We start from the raw sequence: 18,512 nt of genomic DNA on the forward strand, positions 1-18,512 counted from the left end.
TGTGAAAAAAATGTGGAAAGTAATTTCAAACAGTGAAAGTTAAAATTATATTCTAGTCTAGTCATTACACAATGTGAAATATTTCCAGTCTTTTTTAAATCTTAATTAGTAGACAGCTCATGAAAATGAAAATACAGTATTTCAAAATATTAGAAGACCTTATTATAAATACAGTTTTTGATTGGTCTTATGTAATATTTTAAGATACTGGATTTTTTATTTTGATGCCCTGAATGCTGTAATCAAGATTAAAACAAAAAATGCTTGAAATATTTCACTTTGTTTAACAAATCTAGAATACAAGTCTCACATATTGAATTACTAAAACCTTTCCATGATATATATATTTTTTACAAGCACCTGTATATAACATTTAACAAATAGGGGTTACAAAAAAAAACACCACACATAGTAACCCCATCACAAAATATTACAAAAGATCAAATTATATTCTTAAGAGGACCCTAACTCAATATAAAACAAAATATAAACAAATGTAGGCTGAAAAGACAAATGCCGTTTATGACAACAAACACAAATAAGGTCATAAACATAAGAAACTAAATGTTGCACACCAATAGCAAAAAAAACTGAACACTTGTGCAGACACTTAGCGGCGAGCGGAAGCCGGGGGCATCAAGTGCGTCAGCTGGCTGTGGGGCAGATCACAAAAAATACAGTTTGTCTGCCAGCTGGATGGACGGCTCGGCATGCAGATGCTGGCCAGCCAGGAATGCCAGCTTGTGGGCGTACCTGCACGGTGCCGGGACACGCACAGTCCCTGGCCAGTTCCAATACAGGTGGCACATCTTGAAGGTGAGCCTGGTATTGGGGGGGGGGGGGGGGGGGGGTACAGAGCAAAACATCTTTAAATAAAAAAGCAGAAAACTGGTTGAAAAAACAGGGTTCACATACGTGTATCATAAAAACAAAAAACACAAACCCCGAGTTTCGAGTGAAGAAAAAGCCTGATAACAAGGGATCCACCTTGTTTCACTGATGCACAAAACTTTGTTGAACTGGTACGTTGCCGATTGACAAGACATGACAAAACATGACATGCCAAGGTCCATCAGATGGATTAAGCCCCCCCCCCAGACGGGAGAAAACTGAAACATAATTACCTTTGCAAGTGGTCTGGTGCGAGGTTGGCGGTGTTCAACACACAGACGTAGTGTGTAGGCAGTCCACAGCCCTGGCGGATTGTATGAGCCATCAGGTAGAAGTCCACCCTGGGTAAAAAAAGGAAACACTTGCATTACTTTTAAGGTTGGCTGTGAGCAACAAGCTACATAGTTTTTTTCATACCTAAAAAAATTATGCAGCTAAAACCTTCCATTTACAAGATGAACATTCCTGCTGACATTTATAACCACTTTAACCATGTGTACCGCCTTTTGAAAATAACCATCTACTAGTTCCCAACGGTTCGTGTAAATCTGCCATTTTCAAAATAATCTTGGGGGGGAAAAAGTGTAGCATTTGGAATTTCATTATTTTAACACTACACATCTTTTATGGGCATCCCTGGTACGAAATATTTTCAGAAGGGAGTCTGCGGCCAAAATACATATTAATTCAGGGGTCCTTGACATGAAGGAGTTTGAGAACCACTGCTGTAACCACATACAGAGCACATGATGGTTTAGTAAAAAGAACCAGGGCTGACCAGTCTCTGTGCGTCACTGTGTGGTCCAGAACGGTGCCAGGCGGAGGGGACCCAAAGTGATTTCCACTGATGGAGTACAGGGTGGTGCTGATGCGTTTCTGGACCACCAGGAAGGTCAGCTTGGGCTCATAGTTGGGAAACGTCTCGAAGCATTTCAGCAGCTGTGGGATCTCGTAGTGCTCCACAGCGTTGAGCTGACCGTCGCCCACGCCGTCCCGGAACACCACGATCTTCTCCGGCAAGCTGTGGTTCATCTGTTAAGTCACACATATACCGTTATGAAATATTTAATTGGCCCTTGGGGCCCTTTCTTCGCTTAAGCTTAGAGGGGCTATTCAAGTAAGGCTGCATTTCTTTCCTTTTCTTAATGCGGTGAAACAACAATGGATCCCAGCGGTCAACCAGACAGCCCTAGAAGTTGAACTTTCCAGCTTCATAAACCTCTGATATCGCAGGGACATTTGCAATGTTTATTATTATTATTTGACAATTATTATACAATGGTGATGAAAATACATCATCTGTCGTTTTATTGTATAGCTGTTCATGTAGCAGTCTTTGTATCTGTATAAGTGAGGCCTGCATCTGTATAAGTGAGTGACAATCTTGAATTAATCAAAAACTATATTTTCTTGATTCATTCAATAAGTTGTGCAGCCCCGCTATCGGGTTGGGGCAGACTTTGAAGCCATCTGTCAGCCCCTGTTGGTTTAAGATCAGAGGTGAGGGTCACTAGACCACCTCAGCCACCTGCTGGCTACAGTATGCATGTGTTTGAGGTGCAGTAGTTTACCTCGTAGTACTTCTGAAGAGCAGCCAGGAAGCACAGCCGGAAGCCACTGATGATTTCCTCTGTGGCCGTCTGGAAGATGACCCTTGAATACCACTGTGTCATGAGGCTGCAGGAGAGGAAAACGTTTTAATAATAGGAGATAAAATTTCATCCATTTAAAATACACCCAACCGCACTGATTTTACCTCCAGGCTTTATGTCCTCATGTTTTTTTGTATGTTTTATTTCTGCTTTCTTCGATCTTTTTTTACAGTGGTGTGTGATGGTTCTTATGAAAATGTTCATTGTAGCACTTTGAGATTTATCCAAATGTTTGTAAAGTGCATTATAAATAAAATTCATTATTACTTCTACATAAAACCATAGAGGAACCACTGTCGGTTTACCTGTTGAGGCTGGCCACGAAGCCCATCACTGACTGCTTCTTCTTGCTGGTGTCGTGGTTCACGTCAACTCCAATCACCATCAGTTGTTTCTATTAATGGGAAGCAAAATGGGGGTGACAGGTGAGGTGATGTTGATAGGGTATAAGTGGTTGAGGAATACATTGTAAGATGCACTATAGAAAATAATGCTCACCAGAGGGACATTGACGGTCCACAGCGCTCCCCCAAGTTTGCAGTTCATCTGCAGCAGGATCTTCTGGGCGACACTCCTGAGTTTCTGAGGTTGGGAAATGGTCCTGACATTGATGCACTGCAACGAAAGCAAAAATAAAGTCAAAAAGCTGACACACCCAAGCTGTGAACGTACAGACAATGACATGTACTGAAGCCCATCTGGTCCTTTAACCCATTAAGACCTGAGGCGATTCTTAAAAATGTTTTCTAAATCCTAATCCTTTTTTGAATTAAAAGAAAAAAAAAATGTTTCCAAGATTTTTCATAGCTCATAGCGAGGCACCGAGTGCCGCTCTATGAGCTTGTATATCTGCTATTTTTGAAAAATCTTGAAAATGTGCAGATCTTTGAATATATATGTTTTAAAGCAATTTTTTAAAACCCGATCTGTGCTTCTGGGGGTCCCTGGAACAACATATTTTGAGATGGGAGTCGACGGCCAAATGCATTTCATTTTGGGGGTCCTTGACATGGAAAGGTTGGAGCACCACTGATGTTGTTTTTTTTTCTTCAAAGAAGATCTCTCAAAGAAGTGCACAAACTTTCACGATTTCTGAATAGCCAAAGAAATCCAGAAAGTGACACAGATGCGTTCCTGGATTGAATGGGTTAACCATGGCCAACAGATTAAAGTGTTGCCAAACCTGGGAGGGCACGGGTCTCTGGATGCAGCAGAGCTTCTTGATGGCACTGTACAAGTCATCTCGGTTTCCCGTTATGATGGCAACTACCAGCTGCACATTGGGCTGGAGGAAAAGAAACATCATTATTACTTTTGGCATTGGAAATTAATACCTTGCTACCTACCACTTGTGTCTAATTGCAAGCAGTTTGTCAAGCACTGTGCCAAAAGTAGATTAATTAGGAAAATTAATCTACTTAGCTATTAGCGATCACATCACTAGTGTTATGTTGCCAATGGTGAGGAATACCATGACAACAGTGTTGGTATTAGGGATTAAATGATTCCTTTATTACTTAATAAATTACAATAAATGATATTGCCTTGACACCCCAAATATCCCTTGCAACTGTCCATGTCTTGATCATTAGCATTTTCGAATCTACCAAGTGCAAAACCATGGCAACCATAACACACAAGGAAATCCTTTTAGTTATAGTCGGCAGGCACTTGACCTGTATTGTTACATACGTAAAAACATGACATAATAAAGAATTGTAATAGTAAAAGCAGTAGTAAAATCAGCAGCATCCCTAGTTCTTAAGCATCACTAGAGGTCGTAATAACTCATTTAACTCCTGACTGCTTTTTTAGCAGATTCAGGTTACCTCTAGGGATGTCCCGATCCGATCACGGGATCGGTGATCGGTGCCGATTACGTGATTTTTAAAAGATCGGAATCGGGAGAAAAAGATCGGGAATTAATGAAAAAAAAAAAATTTATATAAATTTTTTTTTATGTTTTATTTTTATTTTTATTTAATGTTACAAAACAAAAATAACCATGCTCACGTCTTAAAGTCATCCTAAAGCCTTAGTTTTGGTTTAAAATTAGACAGCATATGTGTTGCGTCTGTGTTTTCATAGGCCTGGTTGCTTACTTCTCTCTCACAATCTGGCAACGCGGTACTAGCAGCAGTAGGCTAACGTGGAGGCTACGTCCAGCTGGTGACTCGGGACAGAGAAAATGTCAGGAGTTTGGAAGTTTTATAAAGTTGAAAGTGAAGGCAGTCTAACAGCCAAATGCAATGTTTGCAAGGCAGACGTTCCGCGCGGTGGAAAGAACAAAGCTACGTTCGGCACGACAAATCTAATTCGCCATCTGAGAAACAAACACAAACCACAACACGACGAGTACACAGCGGCCACTCAGGTAACGGCACTGAAACAGCCGACACTTTCAGAGACTTTTAAAAGAAAAGAGAAAATGCCCCAGGACAGTGAAAAGGCCAAAAAGATAACAGCCAAGATAGCAGAATTCATCGCGCTTGATGACCAGCCGTTATCTGTGGTGGCGAACGTGGGGTTTCGGGGTCTCATGGAGCAATTGGAGCCACGTTATGAACTGCCTTCTCGTCACTACTTTACAGAGAAAGCTCTGCCTGCCCTTCACAACAAGCTTCGAGACCACCTGCAAGCCATGTTAACAGACGTTCCTGCATTTGGATTTACCACAGACATATGGAGTTCTTCTGTGTGTCCAATGTCACTCCTTAGCTTCACTGCACAGTGGATCGACTCAGAGTTTAATTTACAACATGCAACCTTGCATACCCAGAACTTTCGAGGATCTCACACGGCAGATCGTGTCAGAGAGGCGATCGAGGGGATGCTTAACCGTTGGGGAATAGATAAGTCACGGGTCCATGTAATTTTGCGGGATAACGCGCGAAATATGGTGAAAGCCATGGATGATATGGAAGTAATGAGTGTGGGCTGTGTCGCGCACACGCTCCAACTTGCTGTCCATGAGGGTCTACTGTCTCAGCGCAGCGTCATAGACGCACTGGCCACTGCGAGGAAAATTGTAGGCCATTTCAAACATTCCCCGTTGGCCTATTCCCGTCTGGCAGATATCCAGATGGATCTGAAGCTGGACGTCAAGCGTCTACAGCAGGACGTGCAAGTGAGATGGAACAGCAGCCTCTACATGCTGCAGAGCATCATCGAGCAAAAGCGGGCTCTCTCTGTCTATGTAGCTGAACACAGCCTCCCAGCCACACTGACAGCCAACCAGTGGACCCTGCTGGAGAAGACAGCTGCGGTGTTAGCTCCATTTGAGGAACTCACGAGGGACGTGAGCAATCCCACTGCATCTGCAGCTGATGTAATCCCTGCAATAACAGGTTATTATAATAATAATTAATTTAATTATTATTCTCTACATGTTTAAATAAAATAATAGAAATGTTTTATTTTACTATAATTATTTTTATAATATATTCTAAATCAGAGGTCTTCAACAGGGGGTCCGGGACCCCTAGTGGGTCCTCATAGTTACTACAGGGGGGGCCGCCAAATCTTTGTGTAATATGGATTTTTTTAAACCACTTCTAGAATCCTTATTATTCGGGGGAACATTACCGAAAATAGCAGATCTACAAGCTCACAAGGCCTCGCGCTGCAAGGCCTTGTGTGCTTGTAGATCGGCTATTGTAGATCGGCTATTTTTGGCAAAGAGGTTGTGTGTAGAGGGAAAAAGAGCAGATCAAGTACAGTGCCAACAATGAACCATCCATCCATTAATTTAATTCATTCAAACAGCCCTCAAGCGTCTACTCTCTCGGGAGAAGAGCACTGACCAGGGGGTCAAGACAATGAAGAGCACGCTCCTAGAGGCAGTGGAGACCCGCTTTGCTGAGGTAGAGGAGGAGCCACTGTACAGCATTGCCACTCTAGTGGATCCAAGATACAAAGACAGGCAAGTACAGTAAATTAATGTACAATTTGAACGCTATAATCGTATCTATTATGTTATGAATTATGTATATCAAACCAACCAGTATTCTATTCATTATTCAAGCCAATTTCTATTTTTCTGTTCTTAAAAATTTGGTCTGTTAATGGTTAGATTTTTAAAGTAAGGCAGTTGCCTGACTTAACTGTTATTCTGTGTGATGTCTCTTGTCTTATGTTTTTCTTTGTTGTGGGTAATTCTTACATTTATCTATTTTCAGATTCTTCACAAAGTCAGACACCGGTGACGGTGACAACCTGAGGCTTGCCAAGGATAACCTCATCCTGGAGGTGGCGAAGATAGAGAGGGAGAGGGCTGCTAGTGTAGAGCCAGAGGCAGCAGAGCCTATGAGCAAGACACCACGCCAGGAAGCAAGCAGCAGCCTGGGCTGCATCTTGGACGAGATTTTGGAGGAGAATCAGCTAGAGACCCGGTCCGTGAGTACATCAGCTGATGTCCAGGTACAAACCTATCTCTCAGAGCAAACCAGCCCTAGGAAAAGCAATCCTCTACAGTACTGGAAAGAGAATGCTTCACGGTTCCCCTCACTGACTGCTGTTGCAACCAGGTTCCTCTGTGCCCCCTGCACCTCTGTGGACAGTGAGAGACTCTTTAGTGCAGTGTCCAACGTCCTTGATGCGAAAAGGAACCGGCTCTTGCCTGACAAGGTAGAGATGCTGATTTTCCTTAAAAAAAACCTCCACTTCATTGTGAAGCAGGAGAGTGAGAGTGAGTAAGAACTAAGAAGTAAGAGTGCAGCTCACATTCAAGGGCTGACCGTCCCTTGATTAAAAAAGAAAAAGAAAAACAGTTATGTCCATGTTTACATTTTATATTTTAATTGTGTTACTCCAGTAAGATGGAAATATAATACTTTGTTTATTCATGTTGCTTTTAAGCTGCTGCTGTTCATTTAATTCTAGACTAGTCTTAAACCTAGAATTCTGCACTAAGCCAATTTTGTATTTTATTTTCTTATTTGTGAGTAACTGTCACTGACTGTGAACTTGTGTGAAGTCAAGCTACCTCTTTCCAGTAGTTATTTTTGTTATGTTACTGGCTGCACTATATGCACTCAATTTTCTTACGTGGTTATTTTGTGGTGCACCACTGATAAGCTTTATTTTGTTTTGATCCAATGTTGCACAACTGATCCAATGCTAGTGTGAAAAAAAGAAGCTATATCCATGTTGGATAGACTGGATACTGTCATTCAAATAAAAAAAATAACCCTAAGGGACAACTTGAATGCTTTTTTTTTTTTTTTTGATCGGATCGGGAAAAATCGGGATCGGCAGATTCTCAAAATCAAATGATCGGAATCGGATCGGGAGCCAAAAAACGTGATCGGGACATCCCTAGTTACCTCACTGGTGAGATGAGTGGATGGTCTTACCTCACTGGTGAGATGAGAGTGGATGGTCTTCACGTAGGTCTCAGTGCGGTCATCCCTCAGTTCCACCCGAACAGGCCGCTGTAGCTGCAATCCCATTGGTTTGGCCACCTTGAGGAAAGTGGAAACCAGTTCCTCGGCTTGTTCCGCAGCGCGTCGGGGGTAGAATATAGCCCAAAGATTCAAGGGGACCTGAGATTAATTCAGAGAGAGACGGATGAGCCATGATGGAGGTTACATTTAGGAAAATTTAACCTAGTACAAACATCTACGCATCATCCTTGTGTGGGAACCAGGCTGTAGTTAATTGGACCCGAGTGTAAGACTGACACACATACATGCATCACACACACTTACACAGCTGATGACAGGTTCCCTCGTAACCTCTCTGGACCAGGACACGTCGGGGCCAGTGACAAAGGATGCTGTCTGGAGACAGATGGTCTCCATGGGCAGGATCCTACCTTGGGTCTAAAACAACCACACAGAACATACACTATGAGTGCAACCATAAGAAACGGATGCATTGGCGTTTGCAAGAACACACTACAAGCACACGCAGTCTGCAAAGGTTTTTGTACACTTGGCCAAGTCAGGTCTTACCATCAGGATCTCTGTGCCAACGCCCAGCCCCCATCGAGCCAGCTCAGTCAGAGCCTCAGGGTTGGTGTTGATGTTCCTCAGCAACTGCTTGATGGATTGGGTGTGTTGGTCAGCGCTCACATTTATGTGGATGGTGAGGTCCTAATGGAACATAAAAGCAATGTCATGGTAAGATAACTATTAATGCCAGGGGGGATTTCTGCTGTATATTCGTTTATTTTAAGCAAAAAGGTTTTAAAATGTGTTAAAATGAAATAAAAATAAATCATTTGGGTGGATATTCTTCAATTAATTAAATAAATGTTCTCCATTTTCCAGAAGGCACTGTAATTAAAGCTGCATTTGCTTAATGGACTTTGGACGTCAAACAGCAGTCCCTGGGCACGGCAGCACACACACAATAGTTTCCTAACAGCACCTGGGCAGTGCACACGCACACACACACACACACACACACACACACACAATACAGTTTTACCTTCATGGCGCGGAAGTCCTGCCTCATCTTGTCAGGAATACCGGTCATGAATGAGAGCTCAGGTACAAGAAGGATCTCCCCTGTAAGGATTTGCTGCGAAACACCAGAATGTGATTTAGTCATTTTCTCTAGTGCTTTGTAACTAACTGCTGTATCATAACTGCTTTACATAAAATAGAATGTATTGCCTTATTTATTTACTCCTGATCGGAAATTGCTAAATAAATGTCGGTGAAATACAAAATGAGGAGATTCTGGAGTTTTTTTTTTAATACAGCCACAAGAGGGCAGTCTGGTGCAAGTACTTTAATGAGGTCATACTGGGAAGCCCTCAATGTCTTTGTACCTTCCCTCCAGGCTTGGACCTCTCCTTGGGCCGATGGACCAGCATGGGCTGGTCCATTTCTTTGATGGTGATCCCGTAGTTCTTACTGTTGACACAGCAAGACAACAAGTTACAAACCCACAATTATAGGAACATTTGAATTATGTATACAAGTTTGGTGCCGTGTAAAATACAGTCTGTGCTGCGTTGCGTAAAATACAGTATGAGGACAATTGTTTTAAGGAAAAGGGAAGGCTTTCACTGTTGGCTCTGTTAAGGTTTAACATTTGGCAAACATAGGCAAACATTCAGAGAAAATGGCAGATCTACAAGCTCACATTGTATCGTTGCGACACGTTGATAGTTTGAAAATCTATTTTCAGCAAAGAGATTTAGTTTAGAGGGAAAAAAGGACAACAAAGTGGTCAGCAAAGTGTCTAGGGTTTAAGGCCCATTTGTCTACCTTATTGAAATCAAGGAGAGATTTCAGTAGTTTTGCAGCAGTAATTGCACTCGTTTTCTAAATAGGAACTGGAAGATTATCTGGGTGCGTCGTCATTATTTTTGACCTTGTAGTATTACTGCATATTTGTGTGCGTGAGAGAGTGTGTGTGTGTGTGTTTTTTTTAAGGTTTTTGCCTGGCACCTGGACCAACCGTACTTTAATACTGAAGATCCAGCAATAATGGCATGAAGAAGAACAGTCATTCATGCCGGCTTAATATATATATTTTTTTAAAGTACAAAATACAATACTTGAGTAAATGTACTTCGTTACTTTCCACCACTGCTTACCTGTAATACTCCACGAAGCTGGTCTGACTGCCGTCGGCCATGGTGAAGGTGTCTTTGGGCGACTTGTCCCACTTGATGTCGTCTATGCGGTAGGTGCGGTTGTTGTAGCGGGTGATGACGATGGCGCCCAGCAGCTCCTTGGTGCAGTCGTCCTGGAAGCTCTGTGTGCTCTGCTGGTAGAACGCCGTCCTGGAAGAAAAGGACATCACAGGTCAAAACCACATAGCAGTGGAGGTCAATGAGGTTCTTGGATATAAACCCATTCAATCCAGGGACGCATCTCTGTCATTTTAGATTTATTTGGCTATTCAAAAATAGCAGATCTACAAGCTCATAGCGTGGCACCGAGTGGCGCTACGAGCTTGTATAACTGCTATTTTTTTTTTTATCGTGAACATTTGGGCAAATCTTTGAATATATATATATTTTTAAAGCGAACATTTGTAACTCAAATCTTTGCTTCTGGGGGTCCCTGGAACAAAACATTTTGAGATGGGGGTCCGTGGGCAAATATTTATCTAAAAAGGTTTTCTAAATCTTAACAGTATGTTGCTAGATCAGTGGTGCTCCAACTTTTCCATGTCATGGATCCCCAAAATTATATGCATTTTCAAAATATGTTGTTCCAGGGACTCCCAGAAGCACAGAGCTGAGTTAAAAATGTTCCCTTTAAATCAAAAACATCCTCACGATTTGTCCAAAAAATAGCAGATCTACAAGCTGTGCCGCGCTATGAGCTTGTATATCTGCTATTTTTTTAATAGCCAAAGAAATCTAAAATGACACAATATGCTTTCCCAGTCTAAATGGGTTAATAATACTGAGTGCACTAACATGACATTCAGCACAGAGTCATTGCGCAGCACTTTGTGGGTCACATCCACAGACAGGTACAGGCCACCATCCGTATGTTTGATGCTGGTGGCGTAGCCTGGCCAAATCTGCAGCCTACAATGACAGAGAAACAAAAGGTTCTGAATAGGATAGGATAGCAGCCAAGGCTAAAATGTTGGCAGCAGTCAGAACATCTTTATAACAATTATTTTGTTAAATACGTAAACTGTTGAAACATCAACCCTTAGACAAGCCAACAAAAATGAACACTCGCCTATGTTTTCCCAGAATTACTGCGCTTTGGGGATCGTAGTGATTACGCCCCACAAGCTTCAATCCTATTATCTTCATCAACCTGGAATGAATAGGAGAGACATACAAAATATTTACAACACTTCATTGGATAGTTTGAAGTGCCTAACTGACAATAAAGTCATTATAAACAACTCAAGTCCAAAAAAACATCAATGATTGAGTGACATACTGCTTATCAATGTCTCATGTTCTTTGTCAGTTATGCTCAAATGTTTCAATTGCCATCTTGATTATAGTAATTAGCCGCTCCAGTTACTTTGGTGAAAGGGGCTTTTAGGATTAATGGCAAATGGACTGGTTTCTTAAGAAGTGGCTGTGTGCAGTGGCTTAAAACGTTTTAACTGCAGTATATGCTGAAACAGTCTTATCAATAAAATAAAACACTTTTATCCAGACATGCATAGAAACCCTGTTGTACCTCCTCAGCACCACGTTGTAGAACGGAATGCAGAGGTCCGAGTGGGGAGGCAGGATCTTGGTCATCTCAATCTTGATTGTGATTTCCTGGTTGTCAGTCCTCCTCTCGCTCTTCAGGAAAACCACCTGCATCAGGGGACAAGGTAACACATGGTAAATATGTGTGGACACTCCTCTTGAGATATTCAGGGGACGTTGGGACGGACAATGTATAGTAGGAGACACACAGGACAAAGCCATTGGTGGAATGGAATTAGAGGAGACCATAAGTGTGGTTCGTGACACAAGTTGTTATCCCTATCCGAGTGGATGAGATATGGATTCTGGGTGTCAAGATATTATTTGATTCAAACATGTTCACAAATCAAATAGCAAAGTGATCCCAATGCTGTTTTGTTTTTTTGTACAAATTCCAAATCTAATCTATGGCTATAGCTAAAATACTCCCTTGCATGCTTCTGCTGAATAAAAGAAACAAACCATATCACATCAGTATCACATAATGCAAGGGTTCCCAAACTTTACAGGCTGCGACCCCCCAAAATAATCATATTTGAACTGGGGACCCCCCCCCACCCTGACAAGCACTTGAAATTGTAGACATTTAGTTTGACTCTGTTCCACAGATAAATTGTGAAAATAGCCTGACTACAAACTCACTGCGAGGTGTTGTGAGCTTGTAAATCGGCTATTTTCACAATGTTTGCCTCTTTCTCACGTAATATTTGCAAATAAAAAGGTCTAGTTAGTTAACTTTAGAAATGTGCAGATACCCTGTATACACTTCTACTGTATGTTGGTTTGTTTACTGTTCAGTGAGAAAACAATGTTGCAAAATTGACTTGACAAGAGGAAATGGTTGTACCCACCTTTTCCATCTTGACCGGCAGGTAGAGTATAGAGCCATCAAAGGCCACAACCTCCCCTGTGGTTGGGCGGTGGTCTCTCAGCATACCAAACCGCATGCCTATGGACTCCACGTTTGGCCTGAAAGGAGATTTGGAAAAGATTACTCAACCTCACAAAGTCAATGGTGTTCTTCAATGGTGTACTTCTAATAACCAATTAACCCATTAAAACCAGTAAAGCATTGGTGTCATTTTAGCTATACATCGTTATACATTGCAACTTGCGTTTTAAAAAATGAAAATAATAATGCCCTACTTGATCGTACGACAGTGTCACACAAATAGCAGATCTACAAGTTCACAATGTGTCGCATTTAAGCATAAAAAGTAGCAGATCTAAAAGTTCAAAACGCGGCGCAAAGCGTTTTGAGCTTGTAGATCTGCTACTTTTGAATTTTAATCCTGATTCTATTTAGCACTACTTAGCACTACTATCAATCACAGAAGCGTGATGACTGATGAATTATTTCTTATCCTTATTTCTCATCTTATTATAAAATACAGTTCTAGTCAGTTAGTTGATGGTTATAATGGAAGCAGTGATGGTAAACATTTCTACAGTGGTGAAGGGCTACCAATACAGACAAGACACCGACGTGTCAGTGTACTACTTACGTAAAGGTCACATGGTACTGGTAGACGGCCTCATTTTGGCAGCAGATTGGGATTTGGTTGGAGCCAACTGTCACAGTGGTTCCTTTGCTTCCAATCTTATTCAGTGGCTCACTGGTGACAGCAAGATGCACAAAAACATGTAATAATCAAATAATAAATACACGCAGAGCACACTACATAGTAGCAAGTACGTTTTGATATTAGTATTCTATTGTAGGGTGGGGCAGAGTGGATGTCAGTATCGTGTCACTTTCATCACAAGGCAGTTTTATTTGGGGGGGGGGGGGTTCCCCCTTGGCCTAGAAACCAGCATCGTGACAAATCTGAGACACTGTAAGATAGCAAATAACAGTACACTTTTCAAAGTTACTCAATTTGATATTGAAAAATGACATTTACCGTGTAGCCTCCATTTTGAGTTCTGCCCTCGTCAGACCAGGATCAAGTGGGGCCTCTTTGGAGAGGACAAGAGGGGAACTGGCGTCTGGGGCATCTTAAGAGGGCAAGAGGGGACACACAGTTTAATGTTTTCTTTTATATGCATTATCAAAAATTACAGGTCAAATCATACATCCGACATTTTATGCAAGTTATCCTCTTAACTTAAATAGATTATTTTGCAACGCACAAATGCTCAATATGAGGGTGCATGAATTTCCATTATTTTTCTCAAACTGATTTTCTTGTATTCCTCCGTACCTGTGAAAGGTCTGGAAGATTGTAAAAATGTGCTTTCATAGCATACCTGTGTAGTCTGAACCCTGGGGGATTGGAGGTGATGGTATGGCTGGGGTAGGCCCTTTGGATGGGATGGGCCCAGGGGTCAGAACTTGAGTGGGTCCTCTCCCCACGGCCAGTTGAGGCATGGATGCTCTGCCAACCCCTGGCATAATCCCTCGCCCAAGGAAACTGTTCACAATTCACAACAACAATGACAGTTAGACATTGATGGAAGAACATGTTTTTTCTGCAATTATTTTACTAGCAGCCTTGGCAAGCACATGAGAGTCAGAGTGAAAATGGCAAGTGCGGAAGAACTTGAACCCTACAAATAAGACAACTGTCTGGTTCATTTCTTTTATGATTTCATCACCGGCCAACATGGGCTGTTTCTTTACAACAACAAAAAAAGAAAGTGGTGACCAGTGACCTACCTGGCTCCTCTGCCCATCACTTCTTCTGCCTGTCCCATTCCCGGGCCAGATAGGACTCCCACGGGTGCAGGAGCCTGCTCTTTCACCTCTGCTCCAAGATGCCCAGGTCCCTCACCCCTCCCTGCAACACAAAACAAAACAAAACAAAACACAAGGAAGGGTGAATGACACCTCCTTTCGATGGGAAAATACATTTACTGTACCTCACCTTGTGGTCTGCCGATAGGCTTTTTTTTCCAGGTCAATTTTGAAAGAGACAGATTGACGAGTGATACAGATGCGTTCCCGGTCTATATACAGTACAGGTCTAACGCATTAAAGCGTGTCATTTTTAAATGTCTTTGGTTATTCAAAAATTAGCAGATCTACAAGCTCATAGCGCGGCACTGAGTGCCATGCTATGAGCTTGTAGATCTGCTAATTTTGTAATCTTTTTGAAGCTTGCATGTCTGCTATTTTTGAATCTCCGATCTAAAAGCTCACCACGTGACACGTGGTGAGCTTGTAAATCGGCTATTTCCACTATTTTTGAAAATGTATAACCCCTTCTCTTTTTTACTTTAGAGTAGCTAATAATTTTTTGGCCCATTTTTCCCCCCAATTTAGTCATTATGCCAATTGATTCCTCCCCACACACATTTCTGTGTTGTCACTGCTGTCGTATCCTACTGACTCACGTGCCAGTGAGGAGCCCCCAACGGGAGGACGTAGTCCTACTCCTCCCGCCCACAACACTCCTCGCTGACAGGTGCCGCCCCAGCCCGATCATAATAGCGATCATCTCAAATAATTGCGATTGTGTAATAATTGTGAGAGGCCTAATATTTACACTTTTGTAAAACTCACCTACGGGTGGGCCACCTCGGCCCCATGAAGTCTGTAAAGGCTCAATGCCCATACCCCTGAACATGGCTACCAGAGCGGACCCCCTGCCATGAGTAGGGACATCACCCTGTGCATACAGAAAAAGATGGAGAAAATAAGCAGTTATAATAGACAGGAGAATTTTATTTAATATCTTGTTACTTTAACCCATTATAAGACCGGAAACACATCTGTGTCATTTTAGATTTCTTTGGCTATTCAAAAAGATTGCAGATCTACAAGCTCATAGCGCGGCACAGAGTGCCTCGCTATGAGCTTGTAGATATGCAATCTTTTTTTTTTAAACTGTTAAGATTTAGAAGACATTAATCACCATAAGCAAAGATTTGAGTTACAAATGTTCGCTTTAAAAAATACATATTCAAAGATTTTCACAAAGACTCACAATTTTTCAAAAAATTGCAGATCTACAAGCTGGTATATCTTGCCATTTTTGAATAGCCAAAGAAATGTAAAATGAGGCGTTCCGGTCTTAATGGATTACAAAAATTAACAGACCGACAGATTAAGAGCTAAGGCTGCACACAATCATGTCATCTTACACTTTTAATGCCGGCAGGTATCCCTCTAGCAAATCCCACGGGAGGCTCAGTGGCTAGCGGGCCTCCTCGTCCAATTTGCACCGGTGAATCTGCGGGCACAGGGCCACCTCGCCCAATCTGCACTGGCACAGTAGCATCGGCGGCAAGAGGTCCTCGACCAATTTGCACTGGCAGTGAACTGGTGGGCAGAGGGCCGCCTCGGCCAATTTGCACTGGCAGGGGGGTACCGGTGGGAAGAGGGGCTCCTCTCCCAATTTGCACTGGCAGGGTGTCGATGGGTAGAGGTGCTCCACGGCCAAACTGCACTGGCAGGGTACCAGTGGGAAGAGGGGCTCCTCGCCCAATCTGCGCTGGCAGGGCGTCGATGGGTAGAGGTGCTCCACGGCCAAACTGCACTGGCAGGGTACCAGTGGGCAGAGGGCCTCCTCTCCCAATTGGCATGGGCAGCGAATCACCAGCCAGGGGAGGAAAGCTTCGGGCTCTTCCGATGCCAAGCCCTTCGGTCAAGAAGGCCAGGCCTCTGGCGCGTCCCACGGGACCCGGCTCTTCGGTCGGGAGCCCTCGCCCCAGCTGCTGCTGCCAGGGGAAGCGCATGGCCCCCCGCAGTCCGGGGAAGGACGGCTTCTTATTTGGATCCATTTTAAAATCACACTTGTGGTGTTCTACAAAAAAACAAAAAAAGAATAAAGAAAAAAAACACACATTGATTAACATAATGGTAACTGGCATTGGCAGACTTCCAACTACAACTGGCATGGCAAGTTCAAATTGACCTGGTCAATCTATGTCAGGCCATGAGGTCTTTATCCACATGTTTACAGTGTCCCTTGAGCCCTTGGGTGAATGTCGGGAATCACTTCCTGTTGTCAATCATTCCACTCCACACAGCTGATTCAAATTAATGATCAATGTCTCTTGACACTTGCTCTTAGCTGTAGTCTAATATCCTGCGTTTCATTCTGACAAGCTGCTGTTGAGACCTGTGTTGCCAGATTTCGCAAGAGAAACAAGCAGCCAGGTCTATGAAAACATAGCCTCTATACACCCGCCCCACGAAAGCAGGAGCGCTAGTGCAGCCTAATGAAAACAAGCCCAAAATAAACTTAACATTGGCTATTTGAAAACAGCAAATCTACAAGCTCCCAGCGACACATTGCAAGGTTGTAGGTCTGTTATTTGAAGTGAAATATTTTTAATATTTATAACACAAATCCTGTATGGGGGTCCCTGGCACAAAATATTTTCAAATGGAGGTCCGTGGACAATTACATATTAATTAGGGGTCTTTGACACGACAAAATGTGGGAACCACTGGTTTAAACAACATTATCAAGCAAGCCCAAATAAGCAACTACACTTTATAAACAAGAACAAAAAAAACGCAACCTGCAACTACCAATATTTAACAATATGCTTAGAATAAGCAGACATGGCAACACTGGCTGTGAGCCTGAATCTCTGCATGGGGATAACATGGTACTTGTTGAGTGATTTGAATCAGCTGTGTGGAGGATGATCTTGCAGGGAAAGTAGACAGACACATTTTTTTTTTCTGTCAGGTTGTGTTCCCATATTATTGTTGACTGATTTGATCCCTCAAATTAATTGAATGAGTGACAACAGGAAGTGATGCCCAAATGAACACACACACCCCCTTTTAAAAGCAGTCACTAAAAGCAGTAGGTCAATTAAGCCATTATTTCTCAAAGTGGGGTCTGGGGACCCCCAGGGGTCCTTGCAGGGTACCAGGGGGTCCCCAGAAAAAAATATTAACAAAGCATCACAATCATTTTAACCCCTTTATCCATATACTTTGGCTATACAAAAATAGCAGATCTACAAGCTCATAGCTGAGCTTGAAGATCTGCCATTTCTGAAAAATCGTGAAAATGTGCACAAATCTTTGAATACATATATTTTTAAAGCAAACATTTTGTAACTCAAATCTTTTCTTCTGGGGTGTTCCTGGAACAAAATATTTTGAGATGGGGTCTGCTGCCAAATACATATCATTTTGGGGGTCCTTGACATGAAAATGTTTGAGAACTGAATTAAGCCTAAGGCACTGGTTCTCAAAGGGGTCCCCCCCACCATGATAAGCACTTGGTATTTAGGAGTTGAGGCATTACATTTAGTTTGACTAGACTTAATATTGTGAAAATAGCATATCTACAAGCTCACAATGCCTCGCTGGTGTGAGGCATTGTAAGCTTGTAGATCTGCTATTTTCAACAAAAAAAAAAAAGTTATACATTTAAGATATTTGAATACTTGAGAAATGGGACAGTCTGCACAATGAGTACTAATACTTTTTTCAAGTCCATTTTTATACCAACACTTTAGTACTTTTATTCAAAGTAAAAATTGTTCTGGACTTTTACATGTAACAGAGTATTTCTTTTGTTTGATTGAATACTTTAATAGCAGTTTGCAAAAAAAGCACAGGAAAGGTCTGCTATGAGGATTTTAAAGCCAAGAAAGCCTATGGCTTGTTTCCATTGGGGCCCTGTATACTCAAGTCATTGAAAATGATTACATTGATTGCAGTATTATTATTACTTTTACTTAAGTAAGTAATGTCTAATGTGAGTATACTTTCTCCACCACCGTGGTAAATATCACCTGCGCCACAGCCTACTGATTGCAACACGTGCGTTCAAGGCAAGGCTGCCAGTACCCCACTTTAACCAGAAACCGTCCAAATAAAATATCTCTTTATAACACGTTTAAATGGTGATTTTTACAAG

The 18,512-nt window shown here is 42.2% G+C and overlaps 1 protein-coding gene across 1 annotated transcript; it reads right to left on the reverse strand.

The window, feature by feature from the left end:
* Positions 1-665: 665 nt before the first annotated feature.
* On the reverse strand, positions 666-16,404 carry LOC308095672 (piwi-like protein 2; the record flags this gene model as incomplete). The annotated part of the gene is made up of 23 exons (XM_080442716.1): positions 666-822; positions 1,125-1,232; positions 1,670-1,923; positions 2,463-2,568; positions 2,849-2,937; positions 3,042-3,158; positions 3,727-3,828; positions 7,898-8,086; positions 8,252-8,365; positions 8,498-8,638; positions 8,976-9,065; positions 9,322-9,406; positions 10,096-10,284; positions 10,930-11,043; positions 11,204-11,284; positions 11,663-11,787; positions 12,531-12,648; positions 13,185-13,295; positions 13,584-13,677; positions 13,930-14,093; positions 14,339-14,459; positions 15,185-15,290; positions 15,766-16,404. 23 exons carry the CDS (start codon positions 16,402-16,404, stop codon positions 666-668), a joined length of 3,414 nt encoding a protein of 1,137 aa, XP_080298842.1.
* Positions 16,405-18,512: the final 2,108 nt, after the last annotated feature.

The sequence above is a fragment of the Gymnoscopelus braueri genome, assembly GCF_963280865.1.
Source record: "Gymnoscopelus braueri genome assembly, chromosome: 11".
Taxonomy (NCBI): Eukaryota; Metazoa; Chordata; class Actinopteri; order Myctophiformes; family Myctophidae; genus Gymnoscopelus; species Gymnoscopelus braueri.